Here is a 25,693-nt window from a genome sequence, read left to right as displayed (position 1 = left end):
ACGCCTGCGCGAGCCCCGGGCCCGCCCTCCCGCTGGGGAGCGCGCACGGCGCGTGGTGACGCTGTGCGTGCGCGGAGCGGGGAGTTGGGTTCAAAGGAGGAAACATGGCGGAAAACAAAGGAGGCGGCGGCGGCGGGGAGGGGGCTGCCGAGGCCGGGCCGGGCGGCGGCGGCGGCCTGGAGCCCATGGCCGCGTCCCCCTCCGGCGCGGCGCCGCCCGCGCCCTCCGCAGCACCTCCCGAGGAGCGGGAGAGCCCGGGCGCGGCGGCGGCGGCGGCGGCGGAGCGTGGGCTCGGGGAGGCCGAGGCCGAGGCGGGGCCCGGGGTGGTTCCGGGGCCGGGCCCCAGCCCGGTGCCCCCGCTGACGCCGGCGGCGCCGGGGCCCTTCTCGCTGCTGGACACCTGCGCCGTGTGCGCGCAGAGCCTGCAGAGCCGGCGCGAGGCCGAGCCCAAGCTGCTGCCCTGCCTGCACTCCTTCTGCCGCCGCTGCCTGCCCGAGCCCGAGCGGCAGCTCAGCGTGCCCGTGCCCGGCGGCGCCAACGGCGACGTGCAGCAAGGTGAGCGCGGTTGCGGGGCCGCGGGCTCGAGCCCGGAGCTGTTCTCCGCCTTCTTCGGGAGCTGGGCCGGCGGAGCCTGCGCGCGTGACCGCTGGCGTTGCGGTGCCGCGATCCTCCGGAATCAGTTTCACGGCTCTCGGCAGCTCTCTCGCGTCGCACTTCCACGTGAGAGCCGGAACTTCGAAGTCGATCTGCTTGTTTGGGAATTACGGGGCGAATCGCGTTGCGCTTTTTGTTTTGGCTTTCGGAGGTGCTGCGTTAAGAGGCGTGTCTGCGTAGAGGTGTCGAGCTGTCCGGTTGTACCGAAAAAAGCCTTCTCGGCGGTGCAGCGCGGTGCTGCCGGGTGCCTGGGGAGCAGCCTGGGGTGCAGCGCCGCGTGCCTCGCGCCGCCCCGGGTCGCGCGTTCTGTTCCCGCGTGGGAGCGCTGCGCCCCGCGCTGTCCCGCGGCGCCCACGCGGGCGGCACACGCGTTATCTCCTGTGGAAGGAGACGGAACCAGAGCGCTGCGTGGTTCCTCAGGTCTGAACCAGGCCCCGTGGCCGGCAGGGCTTTGCTTGGTGACACTTGAGTGGTTTGGGCAAGGACTGGCCGCTGGGTTGCACAGTGTGTTGTCCTTGCGGTCCTCAGGAATAACCCAGCCGTGGTGGTTCTGCCGGCCGCACTGGCAGCAAGAGGTTCATCTAGGACATGGGTCCCAGCAGGTCCATCACTTCCTAAGGGATGAGGGTCCCAGCATAGTTTATCAACATGCTAACTTAAGCACTCCGTTGATCTTGTGATCTTTCCTGTTAAATTCTAGTCTCTGTGTTTTGCGTGGTGTGTATTGAGAGATACTCATGAAGTTAGGCTTATTGTACCAGTGATTAGCAGGATTGTCTGAATATATCTGCTCGGGAGCAGGTGTACTAAAACCATGGAGTCTGTGTTCTGAGTTATCGATAACCTGGAATCTCGATTCTTGTCACCCACGTCGTAAGAATGCCTGATGGTGTGCTTTGGTGAGAGAAGAATTCGTCTCTTGATCGGGACCTTACAGATGTCATGAGCGAGGTGTGTGTGTGGGATCCCCGCTGGCAGAGGTGTGTGTGTTCCATCTGTGCTTGGTGTTATTCTGCACTGACAAAAGTATTAGTGCAGCGGGTCAGTAAAGAGCAGAACACGGACTGAGCCAAACTGCAAAGATGCAGTTTTGTGGACAGCCCTCTCTGCACGTTATAAATGCAATCAGTTGAACAGAACGTGAAATGTTTACCAGCAAATCAGGTAAAAACACGCGTTCTCAGTGTACAGAGAAGTACCCTGCTGCTTAGCCTTGCAGGTTCATCCCCTGTTGGCATAGATGGATAGTCATGAATCCCACTTCCGCATTTGTAGTATCCTTAACTATGAGCAGATGTTTCTTCACCAAGGAATTATTGGAAAATAGTACACTTAGCTGTTCCTGAAGCGGGTTACGTGCAGCCGAGGGCCGTCCCTGTGCTGTACTATTCCACAAGCATCTACATTTTCCTGCTATTTTTCTGTGTGTCTACACCTCCATAAAAGAATTATAAACGCTGTGGAAAAGCACTGGGTCTTTTGTTTAATATATTTTTTCTGGTTGTTTTCTTAATTAGTTTCAGTTTTTTATCCCTAAGCGTTGTCAGTACTTAAAATTGTAAATATGTGTATTTTTAATAACTGTAAAAACTGCTTGAGTGCGGGTCAGATACCCACAGAGTAGTCCTCTGACAACAGCATGCTGCTGTTCTAGTGGGTTGAGCAGTAGGAATGCTTGGAAGCAGGAGTTGCTGGTGGTCTACATCAACATCCATTCTGCCCTGTTCTCACTCCCCTGGGACACTACGAGTGAAGACAGAGGAAGGGTTTCACTTCCTAAAAGTTTAGAAACGCTGACCAAACATGAAAGCAGTCATCCGGAGTTGTGGCTTGCTGTGTTACAGAAGGTAACTGGAAGGTTCATACATGTTACAAGGAAAATCTTTGCTGGTATTTACATTTCTGCTAAAAAAAAAAAAAATAAATCAGAAGGTTTTGTCTTTATGTATTTAAAATATCCATCTTCGTGTTATGTATTTAACACACAAGTTAGTATCTCACACTCTTTAATTACTTTTAGGTCATTGGCTCGTGTGCTTTGTTTGGTGGCTAGGTGACTTCTCACTGCCCGATGTTTCCTCTGTCCAGCTGTCCTCTTTCTTTCAGGTTGAATAGAAGCCTACAAGAAAATGCTCTGTTGTAATTTTTTTTTTTTTATCACAGCATTAAAAAACGTTTATTTTTAACTTAGAGACTTGAGAGAGTTGAAGGGGCTGGAGAACAACTTTCTTATGCACCCAGAGCTGCTGCTTTTCCGGCTCAGAGCAGATGTTCTGAGGTTTCATTGCTTTGCTGAGGTGGTTGTTTACACTCTCTCTTAAGATTATGTCGATGGAGAGAATGTGTGGTTCTCCCAGCCCCTTGTGAATGTCACAATCTAGCAAGCCTCCATTAGGCTGGGAGCCTAAAAAAGAGCTACAAGGTGCTTTGCGAAAGGCTAAGAAAACAGAGGATTAGTCAAGGTACATATATGTGTAATTCAAGGAAAAATACACTTAATGCTGAGTGCTGTAATACATAGCATAAATTATTTTGAGATGCTGAATTCACATCCTATACCCAGGGTTTGTGTATTTAGAACCGGTGTATCAAATGACATCTTAAATTATGCAGTAACTATTTTTAATCAGCATTGGAAGGGGGGGGGAGATAAAAATGCTATTACATCCACGCAAATGTGACCTATCGCTTAAATAAGTTTGATAGTAACTATTTTCACTAAGGAAAGTTTGTAACTTCTGCATCATTAGAAATACCTGCTTGAGCACTTAAATTCCTGATGGAAGCGAGTGCTTTGCACGTGCACTAGCTGCCATGGATGCTGTCAGCCCCTGAACATGGCAGGGGTTTGTTCTCCGCGGGCTGCTACGTGCCAAGTACGAGGACGGAACGGAAGTTTGGGTTGCTGGATTGCACAAGTGCTTGCAAATATTTCCCGAAGTGTGAAGCTTTGTCATCGTTAACAGCAATGCCAACATCTGAAAGGATTTTGAACTTACTGATGATTAACTTAGTGCTTCTGTTTTGGAAACCAGTCTGACGTGCTTCAGCCCAAACAAACCTGTATTTAAGAACAGGTGTCTGAAGTGGTGTTCTCTCCAGCTGCAGTGAGGGGTGAGGAAGGTGGATTGCTCCACCTGGATGATTTGGTAGAGTTTGGGGCTAGCTCTAATTGATGTCATAAATATCAACAGAAAAAATCGAAACAATTTCTTTAAAATCAGTGTTCTTGAAGGAAGATGGCAGCACATGGGTTTGCCGAGGCCCTCAGGTGTCAACTCAGCCCCATGCTCAGCACAGGTGTGGCTGGGAAGGGCAGCTTCCCTGTTTGCTGACAGCTGTAAGTGAAGAACATTTTCTCTTGGCAGCGTAAAGTTCCATTGTGATTTGCTGCAGGATGATGTGGCAGACTTGTGGCAGTCGTTCTGATTTTGCTTTTCCTCCTCAGTTCACTTCAGTCTTACTCTTTCTGACTTACTTTCGTCTCTGTTTTGCCTTAGGGTGCTTTGTTACTCTTCCTCTTGCAGACCTGGGGAAACTCCCTCTGTCCTGGTGGCATGGCAGGGAGGAGTGGCTCACCATGCTTGAAGGAGGCAGGGGCAGCTAATTAGCAGTGTGATTTATCTCCATGAAATAAGATCCAGTGTTCTGACTGAGTAGCCTCAAGGAGTTCAGCGTCATTCAATTACGTTTCCTTTTCAAAGTTTTTCAGGTGTACCAATGTACAACAATTCTCAAATACTTTGAAAGCATCTCCTCGAAAAATACATTCACAACAAAAATGTGTAGGAACTTGACTTAAGACTAGATGATGTCTCTGGGAAGAAAGCATTAACTGCCATTGGAGTGATAAATAGGTGCTTAAATCTGTTCAGGTTGTTCCTAGGACATCCTTAAATGTCAGTTTGGTTCATGCCGTGACTTCTCTGCAGTTCAGCTGAGGATTTAGAAGAAAACAAAGTGATTTTTTGAAGAATACCGGGAAGGAATTAATCTGCATGTTACCTCTTGTTAACACTGTGCGTGTACTTGTGTGCGTATGTATGTAAATGGGAGGTGTGCTGCTGAAAGGCAGGTGCAGTTGGCCCGGGAGGACGGTTTAGTAGAGACTTGGAAGTGTTTTTGGTACCTGATATTAGTTCTGCTTTCTATGTAGAACGCTCCTTGAAAAAAAATCCTGAAACCTTCAGGTAAGTTGTAATATTACATCTGCCTCTGCAGCCCGATGGAAACGGGCTGAGTTAGAAAACAGCCTCTGTTGAATCTGGGAGAATATCATCATGCTTCAGTACTCAGACGTTCTCTTGAACATCACTTGAAGGGCTTTCTATTCTTTAGCTTGGCTTATAGAACGCTGTGGGGTGTGTGGGTGACTGCTGAAATGAACAGTTTGAGGATTTTGTGTTTGTTTTCCATATAACCAGGAATCATTCTGTGTTTTTCAGTTGGGGTAATCCGGTGTCCGATATGCCGCCAAGAATGCAGGCAGATAGATCTGGTGGATAACTACTTCGTAAAGGACACATCAGAAACACCAAGCAGCTCTGATGAGAAATCAGAACAGGTTTGGCACTTTTCTGCTTGCCAGAATTCCCGTGCTGTTTTGTTTTTCCTGTGTATGTTCATGCTTTCCAGGAAAGTGATGGTGACTGACTTTACTTCCTTTGTAGGTGTGCACAAGCTGTGAAGATAACGCTAGTGCTGTTGGATTTTGTGTAGAATGTGGGGAGTGGTTGTGCAAGACGTGCATAGAAGCTCATCAGCGAGTAAAATTTACTAAAGATCATATGATCAGAAAAAAAGAGGATGTGTCTTCAGGTGAGTGGTTGGATACCATTTAGTCCTGCCTGTAGGAACAACATTTTCTCTTTGGCCCATGTGAAGAGAGAGGGGGAGGATTATTTAGGTACCAACCAGCTCTCTAGCTTTCTCCAAAGACTTGGGAAAAGATCTGTGAAAGGCTGTTGTTACAAAATTGGTAGCTTTAAAAATAGCTAAAAAAATAGGGAAATTAAATTTTAAACTAAAATGGCTTATTTACTAATACTTTGTGCTATTTGATGTTCTGTGTAGAAAGCGTCCTAAGCACAGAAGAAGCAGAATGAGGCTGTCATCTTTGGAAAGAGTTTAGATCAGTTCTTAGTGATGCTTTTAATTAATGGAATAACTAACTAAATGGAGGGGTTGGACTCTGGAGAGCACTGACAGCATGGTAGTCGCATCTGCTGGCCAAGGAAATGAAATTGTATGTTTTGTTGTACTTCCACGCAGTGGAAAAGTATATACAGATAAGCTTACAGTTATATTCAGTGTAAAATTGTGGTTGCGTTGATGCTGCTGAGTAAATTGGAATTTGAATTCATTTTTAGGTTTTATCTCTTGGTTAGCAAAAATTAATGTGCATAGGGAATGTACAGTTTAAGCGTGCAACTTTATTAGGGAAGGTTAATTCCTCAGCTGTCATTTGATGGTGTCATTTGCAGTGTACTGAAGTAATGGGGAAAACATTTGCAGAGCAGGTAAAAATAACTCCCTGTGTAAAGTGGATAAGTTCAAATTTGCTGTTTCTCTATCTAAAGTAAGATCATGATTGTTCTGTTATGCCCTTGCAAAGTAGTAACACTGCATTGCTTTCTGCCATCGTTTTTGGCAAAATCCTGTTAGTGGTTAAACATTTTCACTATTGAGCTTAGTTCCTGTGGACAGTGATCTTGTTTTGCTTGCTGTATGAAATAAACTTCTAAGATTATTTAAATTTAAATGTATTAATCCTAGTAAGCAGTAACCAAGTAATGTTAAATCAAATGAGAGGACACTGCAAAGAATTACTGATGTTTGTCGTTAGGACTGCTGTATTGTGGCCGTCAGGGTGATAATGTAACCCCATGTACACTTCAGTAAGCTGAGTGGGGAAGTGCCCCAAAATGATTGTTCCAATAAAGTTCTTTATGATGCTGGAATCTGATGGCAAGCCCATATGGCAGGAATGCAGCCGACATTTGGCATACATTTATCCTTGGTAACTCTGTTGGTTGTGAGGAATAACTATTCATTATTTGCTCAAAGAAGATTTTTCCCTTCTTGCTCGCTGGACTGTGTGACATGCCTCAGACCTGAACGTTCAGTTAGCGTCAGCTTTCAATTCATGAGCTCTCTTTCCTTACAATAACTTGCATGTTGTAACAACCTTCAGAAAGTTTGGGGGCTACGATGCGTTCACTTGTTTTAAACCTTACCTGCTGTACCTTCCAAAAGCTGCTCTCCTCTGTGCCGAGCTCCAAAAAGCTTTAGAACACCATGCAGTGCTTTTTTAGCAAATTCACAAATGTTTTCAACAGTATCTTCGTGTTTAAATGGAAAAGTTCTCTGGTTTAGCCGGGGCTTAAGTAATTTTATGACCGGTAATAATGTTAGCTCTGCATTTACCACTTCAGTTACCTATGACTTAATGAGCTTTGTAAAGATTTTGAAGTGGTAATTTGGAAGACCTATGGGTGTTTGGCAGTATAAAGGTTTGAGAAGTTTGATCGATCCTTTATAGCATCAGAGGTCACGCTGCACAGAGTTTCATCTGTTAACATGAGCATGAAATCCAAGTGTTGTGCACGAGCAGTTCTTACAGGTGGGGTAGCAGTGTCTTTTGAGTAGTTTTAACGGGGAGAGAAATTCCTCCTTCATTTTGAATGCAGGAAAAGTGGGAACAGCTACAAAACACTGGCACTGCAAATATTTTGGTAAGAACGTATTCATGGTAACTTTAGGGTGAGAACAAATCTGTAGTTGTCTTTGAATTCTTGGTTCGTACTTAGCTTGGAAGTTAGTAGTTTTGCACTTCAGATTGTCTTAAATTTATTTTAAAATGCAAAAATGGTTTATTTTTAAAAACAGAGGCCGTGGGAGCATCTGGTCAACGTCCTGTTTTCTGTCCTGTCCACAAACAAGAGCAGTTAAAACTTTTCTGTGAAACATGTGACAGGCTGACATGCAGAGACTGTCAGTTACTGGAACACAAAGAACACAGGTACAAATATTGACATGTCTTAACTCCCGTGGTGTGCTTTCTCAGGAAGAAATACCATTGATTACAGACAGTTGTGTCTGTTTGAACTTTGTATTTACTCTCCATCAGAAAAAGGAGGACATGTATGTCGTGCTGAAAACTTCAGGTGATCAATTAAGTGAGCTGTGTCAAGTGTCTTAGGACTGGATTCAGAGCAGCGTCCTCTGGGGTGGCTTGGTGTGATTAAGCTGTTACCCAGCCTGGTGTTTATCAGTGCTGTCACTATCTTAGGGACACACAAAAAACACTTCAACAGGAAGTGCTGCAGCCCTGAGCACCTGCTGCTGTCAGGAAGCAAAAATCACATCACGACACACGGATGAGGCAATTTTTGAAAGCCTGGATTTTGTTACGAGGTGGTCTCTCAATTTAGGGTGAATTTCATAAAGGCAAGGTATCATTTTCTCATCTTAAATGAATGCATTTTTCTAATGTGGGGGAAGTAGAAAAATATGGCTTTAGTTGATTCAAAATTGCATCCTTTTCATGATGGGTGTTGTCTCGGAGTTTACTTTTCTCTCAGCTGCTAGAGAAAAGCTTGACCCCCTTTAGGAGATGTTAAAACTTCTTACTCTTTAGCAGCTTGGTAATATAGTTGCTCATAGATGTCAAAAAGCACTTTGCAGTGCTGTAATACAGAGTCTGGGGATAAAAATACATGTTTACCGGCTGCTTGCAGCAAGTTAGTCTGCCAGCAACGCTTCTTTATGAAGGTGCTTGACAGTATGAATTTAGCTTTTTTCATTTTTTTTTTTTTCCAGATCAGTAATTAATGTCATAGATTGCTAGAGCAGCCTGGAGAACTTTCACTTTTTAAACTACCACCGCTAAAATATTAACCTCATGTTCCTGCTTTGTTCTTTCATAGGCTTGATCATAAATATTCTGAAAAGCACTCTTATCAAGAAAGTGTGGTTTCCTAGGATATCTTAACTAATCTCTTCTTGTTTCTTTTCATCCTGGTTTGTGCTTGATGCTAACGGATTAACAATTCAGAAATGGTTGGCTATTGTTTAATGAAAGAATATAACGAACTATTCCTGCCTTTCCCTCATCTAGTGTTAATAAAATCATTTGTCAGACTCTGAATGGTATCTCTTAGCTGGGGTTCCATAGATTGCTGTCTTGTGAAATGATGCAGTGTATTGTCTCCCTGTGTAGTTGAAATTAACAGCTGACTCATACAGATACAGTCCTCTGGACATATACAGAGGATTTTATTTGTGAACTGAACTGTGTATGTATGTGCGTGTGTGTATATAAAATCTCATTTGTTTCTGTATTTTTGTCATATCCATCATATTTTATCCAAATTTTGATGGGCACTATAGCTTTACATGTAAATTGGGGATCCTTACTGGTCCTTGTTAACTGAGGTCTTCTTCTGTATGTTGAAAAGGTATCAGTTTCTAGAAGAGGCTTTCCAGAACCAGAAGGGTGCAATTGAGAACCTGTTGGCCAAACTTCTTGAGAAGAAGAACTACGTAAATTTTGCAGCTACACAAGTTCAGAACAGGTAAATATCCCCAAGTGATTAACTGTTATCATTGCCTGCTTAATGAATCTCAGTGAGGTGAAGGAAGGGATTAGAAGGTTGCTGACGTGTTAGTTGATCCTGCATCTTTAGTTGTATTGAACTTTAATACATTTGGAAAGATTTCTTCTCTAAACCGCTCTGCTTCTCTGAGAAGTTGTCACATGAAACACATTTCAAGGATGTTATCTTTTATGGCAACTGTGATTAGAACTGAAGATTTACTTTGACTCTGCAGTTTTTGAGGGGGGGGAGGCGGATCACATGAAACCCCTATCACCGTTTCTGTTAACCTCAGCTGTAGGTGACAGAAGTTTTGGCTGTAGAGTTAAAGAAATCCTTCTTAAAATATTTTTGTTGTATACGAACATCTCTTCGCTGCTCCTTAAATGTGTAACAAAAACTTGATTGGAAGGTGAATAGGAAATTGACCTTTTTGTTATTATTATAATGCAAGCAAAGCTTAGTGTATTTTATCTGCAGGGAAGACAGGCTTCGCTTTTGGTAGTTCAGCCTATAAATTCTAGGTGTAGCTTAAGATCAAGATTGTCTTTTTTGCATTAATATGATTGTGATCGTGTGATGTGGGAACCTTACTGACAAAGGAGTAAATATACACTCTCAGTATCCTTGTCTGAATGTGGAGACCGTGAGAGCGTGTGACTGCTGCAAGGTTTTCACGCACTTAGGTGCTCTTGGGAGCAATTTCAGGAAACCCAAAATTGCTAAGAAGGTGTACAAGTTGTGGATTTGGTGCATGCTTGGAAGAGACACAGAAACCCAGATATGTGGGAAACAAATTGAAAGCTCAAGAAATGTCGCACAGTTCTGGGATAAGAATTCAAGGCCAGTAATGGTGCATGAGAATAACATAGTAATGTTTTTTGCGTGTGGCAAAGTTTCTGGTTTCACTGACAATTCAGTGAATTTCTGCAGAATGTGGTTGGGTTCTGTAAAGGCTATGATTAACTGCTGAGCTAAACGGTTAACACAGGTGAGGTTTCCTTTTACATGTCATTCAGTTACATTGCCAAAGTGTGGGGCATGAAGTCCATCAGTAAAAACTTCAGGGAAAAGAAGTATTACAATAATATTGGCAGTGATAGCAGACGGCTTGAAATGGCACCGTATGTGATCTAGAAGGGTAAACCAGCGTAGATGGAATAACTGTCTGCTGGAATAATTGCTCTGTGCCAAAACAAGGATGGGTGCCTGCTGTCTCAATGGAGGGTTAGAGATTTTTTTAAAATTTGTTGTTGATTTTGAATAGGAAATAGGTTGTGCTATCACAAAAAAAGAGCACATTTGTCCAAGGTGCTGAATGGTGTTTGACACCAGCAATGACCATCACCAGAGAAAAAAGCATTGGTTTTGTGGTCCTGTCAGGATGAATGGCATCACAAATTGTGATGCTTGGTGTAGCAGTGAAAAAGCCCTTTCAAAAAGGACAGTTGAAAACTTTACACACAGACTGGCTCGAGGCAGGGGATTGTGCCTTGTGCTTCTCCAAGCAAAGTAAAGAATCCCAGTGCAGCACTATGTTGTTGTTAGGGTTAAATTCTGTATACAGAACTCAAGATAACTTGCTTGACTTCAAAGAAGACACTTAAACTGAGGAAGAAGTACAGTAATGGACATGATGAGGAGTTGTGAGGTGTACAAACTAAAAGGCAATAGCAGTAAAGCACAGGAGAAGAATGTAGACCAACTTCAGGCAAATAATTAGTGAAAAAAATATTGATTCTCTACAGGTATGTAATGACAGTTTTGTTTGTAAACTTTCTTGGGGTGGAGGGGGAAGGTGGAGGAGTCCATCTCAAGTTCAGCAGTGACATCCTTTCTGGTTAATGTACAGTAGCACAGCAATTTAAAGCATCATACACAAATTCTTCATAGTGAGACGGGCACAGTATGGACAGATATATCTGTGTGTTGATGCACACATGGACTTTGCTGTGTATATGTGTGTGTTTGAATACGTGAAGTATATAAGTGGCCAAGACTGTTCAGTTATTTCAAGTAGAACACAAGCTGCCTGTTTTAGGTGACATATAGGTCTCACTGTTTAATTCTTTTCTCCAAACTGAAATTTTAAGTAGCTTCTTCCAAATCAGTTGATTAACAACTATTTCTGATAGAAATCAAGCATGCTATCAGTTTTGCACGTATTATAACTTCTTCCATATTGAAATTGCTCCTCTACTTTACAAGGATGGGAAGTTCCCGATGATGGTTAGTATTTAGAGGCAAAATAGGAAGTGCCTGGCCAACATTACATTTCTCTTTTTTTTTTTTTTTTTAGGATAAAAGAAGTAAATGAAACTAACAAACGAGTAGAACAGGAAATCAAAGTGGCTATATTCACCCTCATCAATGAAATCAATAAAAAGGGAAAATCTCTCCTACAGCACCTTGAGGTATAGTCAAGAGAAAAAATAAGTGTTGGTTCACTGTTTCCAATCCTCTGTTGAGAATTCACATTCTATATTTGAAAACTGTTTGGTGTGACTGCAGGTTATCAAAGGCTCAGCATCGTAAAGTGGGGCTGCTGAGTTTGTCTGCTGTATTCAGGAGGTATTTAGAGGCATTTTCTCATTGGGATAGGAAGCTGGTGTGCAGAGTGCCTGGCCACCAGTGGCTGTCACTTCCTGCTGCCAGGACACCACCCAGTACAGGGCTGGCTGTTTTCTTGGCACCTGGTCTGGGTCGCTCCTCAATTCTCTGTCATGTCACTCTGCTGATGTGACTGGCAGTATGAGAAAGAGGGAGCCGGTCTGGTTTTAGTAGTTGAGATTTTCCTGCATTAAAGCGGGTAAGAAGCTCTTATTTGAGCCATTTTCTCTTCACTTTGAAACACAAGGGAAGAATGACAGACTGCAATAATAGAGAATTATTCCTTGATAGTTTTAGCTACTCTGAATATAAGCATTAGTATAAGCCTCTTTGCTAGTTACAGTTTTTTGTTATGAGAACTGTGATAGCGGTTTATATTTTATTTTCCTCTTAAATCTTAAGTCTCCACTGTAATAAAAGTTTTTATTTCTTTGTAGAATGTAACAAAGGAAAGGCAGATGAAGTTAATACAACAACAAAATGACATCACTGGACTTTCGCGACAAGTGAAGCATGTGATGAACTTTACTAATTGGGCTATTGCAAGCGGCAGCAGTACTGCTTTGCTGTACAGTAAACGGCTGGTAAGGAAACATCCTCTCACTTGCCTGTACATATGGACAAGGTTTACTTAAAAGAATTTCCTAAGTACTTTTTTAGCTTCACTAGATCATATCTAAGGAAGAAAAATTGAAATGCTTGTGCTCCATTTGAGGAACAAAACAAAACAACCACTGGTATGGCAATGGGATAAGTTTTCCAACTTGTAGAACAAGTTTCATTTGTAAACTAAGGACCTAACAGTTTTATCGTAGGAGTAGGGTAAAGGTCTATAAGGGCAACTCAGTGTTTCACTTGAGTCATGTAGAAGTTGAGTAACAGTACTTGCATAACACTTAGGGTTCAGTAACACGTTTGTTGTACAGTGGATCATTTTCCCAGTGAGCAGAACGCTTTCCAAGCTATTAACCAAGCATGTTAGTTATAGTCCTTGATATTGATCCAGCAGTTTAAGCTCTCTGGGCAAGTGCACTCTTCTTAACATTCTCATTATTTTGTGGTCATGAACATTCTTATTTTTGCTTTCCATTAGATAACATTCCAGTTACGTCATATTTTGAAGGCACGTTGTGATCCTGTCCCAGCTGCCAATGGAGCAATACGCTTTCATTGTGACCCTACGTTTTGGGCAAAGAACGTCGTCAATTTGGGTGAGAAAATTTGGAATGTTTACTCTGTGATCCTTGAACAACTGAGTGAGGGGATTGGCGATACCTAGAGGCAGTATGATCCATATGATCATATTGAATCAGAACTTAGCTTTAGCAGTGCTTTGTGTTGTGCTAGTGTAACCTCTTCTTAATGTCATGCAGTGATGGGATTCTATCCACTGTTCCCAGGTATCTTTTCTTAGTGTTTGCTTCCTTACTTGATGAAACTTCATTCTCCCTGTGTTCTTTTTTTCCCTTTCATGACTTACTAGATTTCTTGTCTTGTCTGTTTGTGTTGGACATAAAGATCAGTTACGACTGCTTTCTTGTCTTGGAAGCTTTGCAGTTACAGTTCTTTTAGTCTTTCCTCACTGGTACTGTTTTTAGTTCTGCAATTTCTTGTTTTTTGGTTTTCTTTTTGCTTTTCTCGTGTATGGTTTATGAAACTTAAAAAGAAAATTTCACACTTAAATTGCTTTGTTGCTGCCCCAGTGGAAAATCAGTTAGACACATCTGAATATTTTGCATTCGTTGACCTTTGGATGATAATAGAGATTAAACTTTTTCACTGGTTCTTTTTTGTTTTATTCTTTAGGTAACCTTGTTATTGAAAATAAACCAGCTCCTAGTTACACTCCTAATGTAGTGGTTGGACAAGCTCCTCCAGGAACAAACCACATCAACAAAGCTCCAGGACAAATCAATCTAGCACAGCTTCGACTTCAGCATATGCAGCAACAGGTGTATGCACAAAAGCACCAGCAATTGCAGCAGATGAGGATGGGACAGCCATCTGGGTCAGTTCCCAGACAGACGAATCCTCAAGTCTTACAGCAGCAGGCAAGTGTCTTGTATGCTGTTATTTCACATTTCACCATAACACTGAGGCTTAAAAATGCCCTTTCAAAACAAAACAGTTTATAAACATGAAAATCTTTTGAAATTTGACATGCTTTAAATATGACAACTGTTGGCCTTTCTTGGTGTTATGTAACTAGTAAACCTACTTCTGTGGAAAGAAATCGGCTTCTTTTTTCCATGTTAAAAGCAAAAATTTTAAAAAACAAAAACCCTTGCAGCCTCCCAGGTTGATCAGCATGCAGACCATGCAGAGAGGTAACATGAACTGTGGGGCTTTCCAAGCACATCAGATGAGAATGGCTCAGAATGCTGCTCGTATACCAGGAATACCACGCCACAATGGACCACAATACTCCATGATGCAACCTCACCTTCAAAGACAAGTATATCCTGTGTACACGCTTCATTTGTGCCATTGTGCCAAACTTTCATTACAGTAGATGATACCTCCAGCTTTAAATGTGTTTATCTGTAACTTAATAACTCACAGCTACACATATTTATATGCTTTGTCATATCGCATACTGTACTGTGACATTTTTGCTACTGAATGTAAGAAAATTTGAAGCATTAAAAGCGGAAAGAACTTGCTTCTTTGTGTTACTAAAATGTACTGCATTTTAGTTCGGTGAAACAAAACATTTCAGTTTTTCACTTTCTAGTGGCATTCAGTTTTTGGGCTTCTTAAAGAATAGTCAGGAGTAGTGAAATCGAAAGTGATGTAATTTAGAGGTTTTTAAAGAAACCACATTCTCAAGTGTTTTTAAATTCAAACCTGAAGCACAGTGCTGAGCAACACATGCCGTTAAAAATGATTTTTATCGTCAACATTAATGTGACTGGAAAACCAAAATGACTTGGAACAGTTACTGTTTTGTACGTAGATACATGAACTCTAAAGTCCTCTGGAGGAAGTCATTGCTTTACGAAAATATAACCTGAAAACGATCTGACAGAAATTCAGGACAAATCTGTACTGCATATTTAAGATCTGGTCACATCAAGTGTTTTTCCAAGTAAACATATGTAGCAGTTGCTTTGCATTCAGTGCTGACAGGTAACATTAATAGAAATTTGAATTTGTATCCATCCCCCCTCCATTACTAAATTTGTGTTGAGGACTGTCATACAATGCACGTGTTGCAGTTCTACACGCAGAGTGGCCATACGATTTGCCTCTAATGCAGTCGTTGTCTCTTCTCTTTTCCTACAGCATTCTAACCCTGGGCATGCGGGGCCTTTTCCAGTTGTTTCTGTACACAACAACACTATTAATCCAACTAGTCCTACTACAGCAACAATGGCAAGTGCAAACCGTGGCCCAACAAGTCCGTCTGTCACAGCAATTGAACTCATTCCTTCCGTAACAAACCCGGAGAATTTACCTTCCCTGCCAGATATCCCACCCATCCAGGTCAGTGGAGAGGACCAAGCCATTATGCTTTCTGCATCTTATTTGGTTATCAGTGTTTGTGGAGCGGTTTAATTATTTAAAGTTGAAAAATAATTAAAATCTTCAGCCCTGGCCTTGGACACACAACTGTCGTAACTATTTGGGGATGCCACGCTTGGCCTGTGACAGGTAGTCTTTAATGCTGGGTTCAGCTATAACACGTAAACAGAGATTCATCTGGAGCCCTGGTTTTGGTGTCTGCCTGGAAATGCAGTGTGACCACTGTTGCCTGGATGTTCAGTCATTGTACAGGAAACAGTATCCTTCAAAACACATCCTAATTTTCAAAGCAGGCGGTCTGCTGTAATACCCAGAACTTTGCAACTCTTAATCTGAAACAGCTGGGTTGAAGGGTTTTATGTTCACTCTTCTGATGAGGCTGCAGGTAACATACTAACATCGGAGAAGCAGAAGGAAAGGATCTCATCTCTGAGTGTGATTGATGAGTGGTGCAGAAGCTCTGTTTAGACAGAACAAAACACAGTTATAACTAGTTATGACCAGCTGTACACATCTGAAGTTTGATGTATCAGGTTAGAAGAATTGATAGTGGTTTCTTAAACATAACTACACAACTTCTAGGTGCATTGAAAATGCAGAATAGTATAGAGATGCTGGTTTTTGTACCTCCTTATATTTATATTCATGGATTATAGCTGTTACAGATTTTACTTTATGAAAGTAACCTATCCAATTCTTTCAAGTATAATCTTTCAAAGGTGCTTTCAGAGTCATAAAAAATCACTTTGAATAAAATCTGTTTCAGAGACTTTGTTCGGAATTAAGCTGTTATTCAGTTGGTCATTTTTTGTAGGTGAGGTAGCAGTATTTTTTCCCTTGTTTGTAGTAGTTTCTAAATGTGCATAAAAAAAATGCATGGCAGGAGGAAGATTCACACTGTATTAAGGAAAAACAAGTTCATGATTTCTCTTAATATCTTAATTGTGGAATCACTCTTGCAACAGTAGTAGTAGGTTAGTTCATTTGGCAAACAGCATTTGTGTGATTAACACACTGAACATCTGGGAACCAAGACAGGCTGGAACAGCCTCATGCTAATTGTGCCTCATGGCTGTACTGGAAGAACTCGGATAATCAGGAACTTCTGAAAGTCTTACATGAAGTTTTCAAGTAGGGGATTCTGTTGGGACAGAGTGATTTCTGTATGGAGCTGAGAAAAATGTTTGCTGATGCCCAAGCTCCTTGAAGAGATGGTGATTGGTTCCAATCAAGATATTCATCACAGTGTAAAGATGTGAAACTATTAATAAACTTAATTAGAGCTCTCTGATTCAAGTTCTTGTTTTTGCTTTTTAGCTTGAAGATGCCGGTTCAAGTAATTTGGATAACCTTTTAAGCAGATATATCACAGGCAGCCATCTACCCCCACAACCTACGAGTACCATGAATCCTTCCCCAGGACCTTCAGCTCTATCTCCAGGGTCATCAGGTAAAGGTGATGGGTATTTCTATCAGTTCCTGCCACAAAGAAAGTGATATTTTGTAAGATTAAAAATTATTTTTCTCAGAAAAGAGTTCTTCTGGGAACTTAACTTTCCTTCAGAAATACCTTTCCAGTAACAAGCTGCCATCATATGAATGCAGTATTCCTGTATGTACATGTACAGATGATCTGTCTGGGCTTTATTTTTTGTGCATGTTGTTCAGTAAGTTTGTACCAAGTCAATTTCTGTGCTATTTCTTTTCAGGTTTATCCAACTCGCACACTCCTGTGAGGCCACCTAGTACCTCCAGCACGGGTAGCAGAGGAAGGTGAGTACGTAATGTTAATGCTGCCATCAGACAGAGGAGTCAAAAAATGAATTGGCAACAGGTCAATAGGGCTTTATTATAACTGTGACCCAGTAACTGGGGAATGCTTACAGGAAAGAGATTTTTTTTTTAAGACAATTCTCTGCTGTCTCATAAACTTGATCTGTCTTATAAAAATTGTGACACGCTTTGCCTTTGAAATCATTCAGGCAGTGTTCACTTAAATTTCTTTGTTCTAATGCAGTTTCCTCTTATTTATGTGCCTGTATCTTTCTAGCTGTGGCTCCTCAGGCAGAACTGCTGAGAAAACTAGTGTTAACTTCAAGTCTGACCAGGTGAAAGTCAAACAGGAGCCGGGGACAGAGGAGGAGATATGCAGTTTCTCAGGAACAGTAAAACAGGAGAAAACAGAGGATGGCAGAAGGAGCGCTTGCATGGTAAAGTTAGTTTGTGAAACAGTATTTTTTTTTTTTTAAAGAACTCTGAAATCATAAAGTAATGTTACTCTTAAGCCTCATCATACCTTTAACAGCCTCTGAAGACTGGAATATATTTTGCTCTCTGACAAATGACGTTTGAACTTAAAGTGTGGGCCAGCTCAAATGGTGAGCTGTTTTTGTAGCACTGCTAAGGCTCTTAATTATTAGAGATTTGTAACACAAGTACCAATAAGGTGGCACTGGGAGTCGCACAATAACTTGCTGTCTTAGGTAAACATTGACTGGTGGCAGATGTTTCCCTTGCTGATTTGGACAGGACTTGACCTAGCGATGTGGCTGCAGATCATATCCAGTCCAGTTCATATCCAGATCATATCCAGTTTTTATATAAAAATAAAGTTTTATTTATTGTGTTAGGTAGTTGCTTACTGAAAGTAGTCCAGTAGAAGAGTTAGAACTTTATTTTGGTTTGGCCCGTATTTAGGGCTTTATTATCTGTTGATACTATGCTCTGACAGACATAGGTTAGTCTGCAGGTAAGATTTATCGTTTGTTATCAAAATGAAATACCCCAGTCAAGTGCAGAATGTTTGCTGCTTTTAATCCCTAATTAGTAAAAGCAGTAAGTAACCCATTGTTAGTAGGAGATCATGAGCATTTCATATGTTTGTATTCATACTGAGACATCTTGCAGTCAATCAAGAGTTATATGTCAGAGCATAAATAGATGTTTATCATGACAGATATTAGTAGAAATGAGTCTGTTCTTGAATTGGACTTAAGAAAAAGTAAGTTTCAATACTGTATTAAACTCAGGTCTATGGAATGATTTGCCACTTAAGTTGGGGAAGTGGTCTGTAGTACTCTTAAATGGTGGATGATATGTTGTCTGGAATGTAAGAGGAAAGATGCCCTTGTTAAACTGACTCTTCAATTTTCATGTGCTACTTTCATTTCAGCTTAGCAGTCCTGAGAGCAGCTTGACACCACCACTGTCCACTAACTTGCATCTGGAAAGTGAATTGGAAGCCTTAGGAAGTCTGGAAAATCATGTAAAAACTGAGCCAGGAGACTTGAGTGAAAGCTGCAAACAGTCTGCACACGGCCTGCTCAATGGAAAATCCCCAGTGCGGAGTCTAATGCATCGATCAGCTAGAACTGGAGGAGAAGGCAGTAATAAGGATGATGACCCCAATGAAGACTGGTGTGCTGTATGCCAAAACGGAGGGGATCTGTTGTGTTGTGAGAAGTGCCCCAAAGTGTTTCATCTGACTTGTCATGTTCCAACACTCCTCAGCTTTCCAAGGTACCTGAACCAGAAATGGTGTAATGGCTCCTGAGAACATCTCCGTGGTCTCAGTCACATGACAGATTTCAGGACAGTACCTAACGTAGTGGTTTGGTACTCGTCAAGATCTGCTAGTTCTGCATGACTTTTTTTAGTAAAAAAATCACATTTTAAAGGCGTGCCTGGATTGTTTTGCACATAACACGTGCACATGATGAATATTTATTTGATGAAAGTATAATCTCTCAAAGTACGATTCCGTTATGGGAAGTTCATTTTAAAGTAATGGTGAGGAAGTTGTTTTGAAGTGTCTGAGCATGTTTGGGAGAGGAATATGAGGGCAGGAAAAATGTCCCTGATGGCTGTTTACCTTGAGCATAATGGGTTATCCCTTATCTTTATATATCCACGTCTTTAATATTGTACAGTATGAATTGTAAGAGCTAATGAAAAAGTCTTTGTGGTCAGCCCTGATGGGACCTTTTCCTTGGATGCCTGGAATAATAGCATTTTTTTTTTTTTTTTCTGTTCAGTGGAGATTGGATATGTACATTCTGCAGAGATCTAAGCAAACCAGAAGTAGAATATGATTGTGACAACTTGCAACACAGCAAGAAAGGGAAAACAGCACAAGGCCTGAGTCCTGTGGACCAAAGGGTATGTCTCAAATTTGTCGGAATCAGTTTCTTAGGAAAAAAAAAAAAGTGTTTTCTGATATTACCTGTCCCTCACTGTTTCTCAGAAATGTTTTTGCTTTGACTGCAGCAAATTAATTAGTTGCAGGTTTACCAAGCAACAAAATAATTCATAAGATTGTTAAGATTATCTTGCTTGTGAGCACGTCTACGTCTTGGTGACTTTTTGCAAGTTCTCCATTACATTGAAACTATAATAATCTAGTAGCTAAAACTTGCATGTAAGTGCATCCTGTAACATACATGAATCTCTTTGGTGTTTTTAAGTAGACTTTATAAGTGCTACAGCTTCCATACAGATAGTTACATGAGCTTGGCGTGTTAAGTTTATGCTGTGAGGGATACTACAAATTGTTGTGTTATTGTGGAAAGTGTAATGACCTTGGCATAATTATTTTTAGCTTTATCAGTTAGCCTGTGCATAAAGTGTTACAGTATTATCAAATCAAATTCCTCCAAAGGAATTATAAGCAAAGGGAAGAAAAACATTTGAACAGGGAAACATTATAGCCAATTTCAAATTATTTATCTTAGAGGAAAAGAATAAAAGTCTGAACTGAGTCCTCTTCTGTAAGATGCAGTTACTCTTGGGCAAATGCAGTTGTAGTTGTTGCATTTTTTTTTTGTTTTTAATTTGACTTTTTATTAGTGTGCCTCCACATGTTCGGTGTAGCCTTAGATATCTGTTTGGGAGAAGAAAGCAAAAGGGAAGTATATCCCTGCTATGTGAACAGTAAGATGGTGCTCCCCTCCTTACCCCCACCCTCCAATGCCCTCCTAAGGACCTTCACATTTTATGAATAAACTTTTAGTGATTGTATTTAAATTTTCCAGTACAAAGTACAAACCCATTTAAAATTAGGAAATACAAACTTCTGGACAAAGGATAAATTAAAGATGTTAACATGAAGCTGTTTATTTCTTTGTAAGAAATGTGAACGTCTCCTGCTTTACCTGTATTGTCATGAGCTGAGCATTGAATTTCAAGAGCCAGTCCCAGCCTCGGTGAGTTTCCTTTTTAAAAATAGCTTGTGGTTTATTTTTTGTCATAACATCTCTGTAAAGGTTAGAGGTGAGTTTGGGAAGGAACTAACTGCTTCTACTTGAAGCAGGTCCCCTTGATCAATCAAAGTCATTCAGAATTTCATGATTCTGAAGGATACAGAAGCTGATTCTGTAGCTTTTCCATGCAGAAGCTCTAGTCCCAGTCTTAAGCCCTTGTATTTGAAATTACTTCTGTTAAATTGAAAGGGGGTTAAGTCAGGATACCCATTAAATTCAATATATTACAAGAAACTTTAGGATAACTTCTTTTTTTTTAAATTATTATTAAACAATCTTAAATGAAAGGATGAAAGAAACTATTTTGACTCTTCTGTTTTCAGTAGCAAGGCTAATAAAAGTATTGAAAAGTGTTGCTATGCTATGACAGGTAGTGAAATTTGGGAAGAAGAAAAGTTTGAGGAAAGGAAATTGTTCCCACTTACTGCACATGCATACTATGTATGACAATATTAGCTGGTTGATACTTTGAGAAGCAAAGAATTTAACTGCTTCTGTGAGCTGCGTAGCCATTGTGGTGATAAATCATTGTTCGTTCTTTACAGATACCAAACTACTACAAAATTATAAAGAAGCCGATGGATTTATCTACAGTGAAAAAGAAACTGCAGAAGAAGCATTCTCAGCATTACCAGACTCCCGAGGACTTTGTGGCAGATGTCCGGTTGATCTTCAAGAACTGTGAAAGGTTTAATGAAGTACGTTAACTTCCAAACTGTATTCGTTTCTGTGTTTTTACATTTATTTCAGCATGGTTCTGAAGCTTCTCCAAGTAGAAGCTGTGCTTCCAGTTGTAAAGCTCTGATTGTGGAGCAGATACTGATTCATTAAATAATGAAAAATAATGCAGTTACAGAACTAGCTCTTGTTCTCAGCTAGATGAGGAGATCAAGAGTCCTTAAAACTGTCTCATACTGTACAGACTCTTGTTCTTAAATTCAAGACTTAAGAGTAGAATTTTATCTATTGAGTACTCAACTACTTCTACTGAGAAAAAGTGTTTTTTTGACAAATATTATACTGCTTTTTTGTGTGAGATGTAGGCTGAATCCAGAACAGCAAATTGTCCATTATTCCTAGTGTTCAGCTCAGTGCTTTAGCTCCTGGGTAGATGGGCTATCATAAAAGTTAGTGTTCAGTAGGTGACTTTTGTATGGAGTCCTATTCTTAGGAGTGGAAGGGTGACTGACTTTGCAGTGAACCCATCTGATAGTGAAATATTTGCACCTTAGTTGTGGAAAGTGAATTGGAGAAATGCACCAGATAGGTGCTATCATTAGTTGGAACAGTGGAAAAAAGATTCTGAATATCAAAAACAACTGTGGTGGTGGAAGACACAAAAACAGTGGCTGCTGGAAAAAAAAAAAAAAGGCATTTGTGAGATGGACCACAAAAAGCCTTAGAGAGATGGCATTGCAAGGAATGGCTTTTTTGTGATCCTGGAAATCCATCAATGTAATGCAAGTTTTGCAGTATTTGGGCAACGTTTCTGGCTGTGTGAAGAGCTAAATTGAAGTACAAAAATACGTATTTAAAATCTCGAATGCTTCATGAGTACGCTCATAAAAATCAAGTTGAAGTACTTCTTAGGCTGTGATGCTGTACACTGTAATTACTCACAATCATTTGGGACTTTGACAACCCGACTCCCTTGTGTCTCTGTATTAGGTGGAAGAAGTTGCAATTATGTGAACTTCTCATTCAAGGGAATTAATGAAGCATCTACTCTAGAGGAAAACATGCTACAACTCTTAGGGACAAGAGTAAAACCAGGGAGCAAGGACTGATGGATGTGTTTAAAAAAAAGGTGTTTCAGACTTGTCTCTCTGTTTGAAATTCCTCCTAATGGCAAAAGATGAGTCACCTTGAACTCTAAAAACATCATCAGGTCTAGTGCCTCTAAGCCATATTCTCTTAAAAAATAATAAAGTGGAGTATGCTCCCAAGAAAATAGTCTCATGGAACACGTAACTGTCACAACTGAACTGAGACTTTTCCATGATAGTGCATGAGCAACTTAGCTTTGTAATGAAGAAAGCAGTCATGAGTAGAGTGCAATTTTTAAAATGACTCAGAGCCATTTACTTGTACAAAAACTGTGTTTTGTCAAAGGTTTATTTGCCTCGTGTTGCCCTCTTAAGACTGTTTTAAGCCTGCTTCCACTAAGTTTGAGAACTAAAGAGGGGTAGTCCATAACAAACTGTTCTCCTGTTATGGCTGACTGTAGTCATCCAAGCCTATGCAATCTCATAACTTTAGAAAGGATTATAATTTCATTTTTTTTGACTCTGGTATCCTTTTTAGATGATGAAAGTTGTTCAAGTTTATGCAGAAACACAAGAGATTAATTTGAAGGTAAGCGTTTTAGACCATGCACACTTGGTGAAGGGATGTGCATTTCCAACAGGTGAATATTCCTGTCTTCTTTTATTTACAGGCTGATTCAGAAGTAGCACAGGCAGGGAAGGCAGTTGCGTTATACTTTGAAGATAAACTTACAGAGATCTACCCAGACAGGACCTTCCAGCCTTTGCCTGAATTTGAGCAGGAAGAGGATGATGGTGAAATAACTGAGGACTCCGATGAAGACTTTATACAACCACGTAGAAAACGCCTAAAATCAGATGAGAGACCAGTGCATATAAAGTAATCTAATTATATGGACCTTAAATTTATTGTAAAAACTGTTATTTAAGTGTTCCTGGAAGATTACCATGCCTACAGTGGCCGTCTTGAAGAAGCTGATAGCTTTTTAAACAGTATTAGAGTACAAAAAACACTTGTACAGAAAGATATTCTCATCAGAAGGGGAAAAAACTGTATTGTAAATTTTTGGTGGTTTTTTTTTTGTTTTGTTTCTGTTTTTTTCCCTTGATTATTTACTATTTCCTTTCTTTTCCTGATGGAGGGGGCACACTCATCCTGGTCTCAGATAGAGGTGGATGAATGTTGAAGAGAAGCAGATTTGAAAAGAGATGTTCCATGTACAGATGAGGCGGCTTAGTAAAATGTTGTGCAGGACTGGACCAATACAGTTGCTATGTGTTACTTTCATGCTGGACTATCGTGTAAAACTGTAAGCAACTTTCCCCAAATCCCCTCTTTGTGTGAACCTAAGTGCGTGTTGGGTCATTGCTTTCATCATCTCATTTAAATGGTATTGTGAATAACTGATCTTCCGTGTTGATCCAGTTACCTAAATTTGACTTTCTTTACTACATTTTATGTACAGCAAAAGAAAAAAAAGAAATCATTAAACTGTTCTGAATTGGCGACTGTAGGAGTGTGAGTTCTTGACAGATGCGAGACTAAACTGGTTGCAGCAATTGCTTTTCAGTAGGGCTAGGTGTGTTTGTTACAAATCCTGTACTCATGGCACAAACCCTTGCTTTATATCATCTGTCCCTGGTCCCCCTAATGAGGCAGAATGTTATCTTCAGTATTTGTTATCTCATTTTCTGTACTTGAAGAGGTAATAACTGGTTGGGTGTTTTTCCAGTCTTCCTAAATATCAGTTTCTAATAGACTGCTCGGCAAACAATAATCTATTAACTACCAAATGTGTAAAATTTCCTGTATTCACTTTGTCTTACTTGTAAATAGTAAACTGAGATTTCTTGCAGATCAGCAACATTTGCTGAACTGTTTTTAAGCTAATATGTATTCTTATGAATTGTTCCTATCAAGAAAAGATTTGTAATATATGCTGTCTATTTCTAACATTGCATTCATTTTGAGATTATATCTTACTTTTATTAAGAGTACTACTCAGAACTTTCTTCAGAAGCAGCTTGTGAGTGAAATGGTTTGGAAAGATTGGAATAAACTTGCTGAGACTGGGTTGCTTGCACAGGCCAGGACTTGGTATTGGATGGTTTCTGGTCAAATACTGAAAACAGGTCAACTTCTCTGTTCCACTTGTGCAGTGCCTACCCATTGCACGCCGTGTTCATCCTAGCATTTCAGGTTGGAGATGAGGTCATCCCAAAGTAATTGCAGTTTGAACAGTCACTTTGCAAACACAGAAATCAATATTAGGACTGAGAAATGTAATTTCTGCCCTTCGTATAGATCTTGTTAAGAGTTAAAATAAAGAAATTACGTAGTGAGATGAGGTCAAGTTGACAGACTATAAATTTGCCATAAGATTTTGTGTGAATACAGCAATTCTGTGGTAAATTGCTGGGGTTTTAATATATTCAGCATGGGCAATTCCTGTGACTGTTCATTGTATGTACTTTACTAAAACAATGGTAAAGGTCAGTATTTATAGCACAGTGTATCAGATTGAGATACGTTCTCGGAAATGCTCATGCAAATCAGTAGAGATTTTATTTCTTTTTGTAGCAGCCAAGTAGGTGTACTCTGTGACTATACCTCTCACAGCAAGGAAGGAGACTGAAGGTATTTGTAACTTTGAGCTCACGTCTTTGGATTATATGAACAGTACCACTGAGACAAACTGATCTTTCTCCATTTTTCAGACATTCATATAGTGTCAGCTTCAATCTAGTTTTTACCAGTTTGTATGCAGAAGGAAAAGTTATCCTCCTCAGATGTGTATTATATTGACATATAGCCCATAGAAGAGGATGAGCTGTGTGAGTAGGACACCGATCGTAACAAGGCATCGTTTAATGGCTATGTGTATTGCCTATTTATGCGTTTCTAGTTTCTCATTTTCATTTTGCAAAAGAATATTATTAAAATTATAATGAAAATAAGATTTTTGTGAATTCTCTTCAATGGGGGTTACTGTTTTTAATTTTAGCGCTCTAGGTTCTGTACCTTCAGGCCTCAGCTCTGTACCTGTTCATTCACTATGTGAAGAACCAGTCCTTGACTGCAGAGACCTACTGCCTGAACTGGAGCCCAGAACACATTTGTCCCATCCACCGAGTGGGAGAACCCCAGTGCAAAGCTGTGGGGCAGGGGTAATGTGTACCCTGGCTGCTGTGGGGTGGGGGTAGCATCTCTTTTCCTCCCAGCTACCAGACTCCCAGTGTGACAGTGTTTTAAGACAGCCTCTCTGACAAATTTTCTACTTTC

At 40.7% G+C, this 25,693-nt stretch overlaps 1 protein-coding gene across 3 annotated transcripts; it reads left to right on the top strand.

The window, feature by feature from the left end:
* Positions 90-25,368, top strand: TRIM33 (tripartite motif containing 33). 3 transcript variants are annotated; one of them, XM_021377023.1, is made up of 20 exons: positions 90-555; positions 5,100-5,218; positions 5,325-5,472; positions 7,543-7,675; positions 9,114-9,230; positions 11,551-11,665; positions 12,299-12,445; positions 12,955-13,072; positions 13,668-13,912; positions 14,152-14,316; positions 15,147-15,347; positions 16,704-16,836; positions 17,096-17,159; positions 17,437-17,596; positions 18,559-18,905; positions 19,421-19,544; positions 20,513-20,587; positions 21,190-21,342; positions 22,949-22,999; positions 23,082-25,368. In XM_021377023.1, exons 1-20 carry the CDS (start codon positions 105-107, stop codon positions 23,292-23,294), a joined length of 3,279 nt encoding a protein of 1,092 aa, XP_021232698.1. In that variant the 5' UTR covers positions 90-104; the 3' UTR covers positions 23,295-25,368. The 3 variants fall into 3 exon arrangements, with proteins under 3 accessions (XP_021232698.1, XP_021232701.1, XP_021232699.1); XM_021377026.1 differs by lacking the exon at positions 14,152-14,316; XM_021377024.1 differs by lacking the exon at positions 22,949-22,999.

Source organism: Numida meleagris, chromosome 25 (genome assembly GCF_002078875.1).
Source record: "Numida meleagris isolate 19003 breed g44 Domestic line chromosome 25, NumMel1.0, whole genome shotgun sequence".
NCBI classification, from domain to species: Eukaryota; Metazoa; Chordata; class Aves; order Galliformes; family Numididae; genus Numida; species Numida meleagris.
Note: the sequence above shows the minus strand (reverse complement) of the source record. Positions and strands in the feature narration are given on the sequence as shown.

Bases quoted from the DNA above. Each gene is read 5' to 3' on its own strand.
- TRIM33 (XM_021377023.1), top strand. From the start codon at position 105: ATGGCGGAAAACAAAGGAGGCGGCGGCGGCGGGGAGGGGGCTGCCGAG. The intron at 5,473-7,542 runs GTGAGTGGTTGG...TTTTAAAAACAG, and splicing joins AAAAGAGGATGTGTCTTCAG to AGGCCGTGGGAGCATCTGGT. The intron at 16,837-17,095 runs GTAAAGGTGATG...ATTTCTTTTCAG, and splicing joins TCTATCTCCAGGGTCATCAG to GTTTATCCAACTCGCACACT.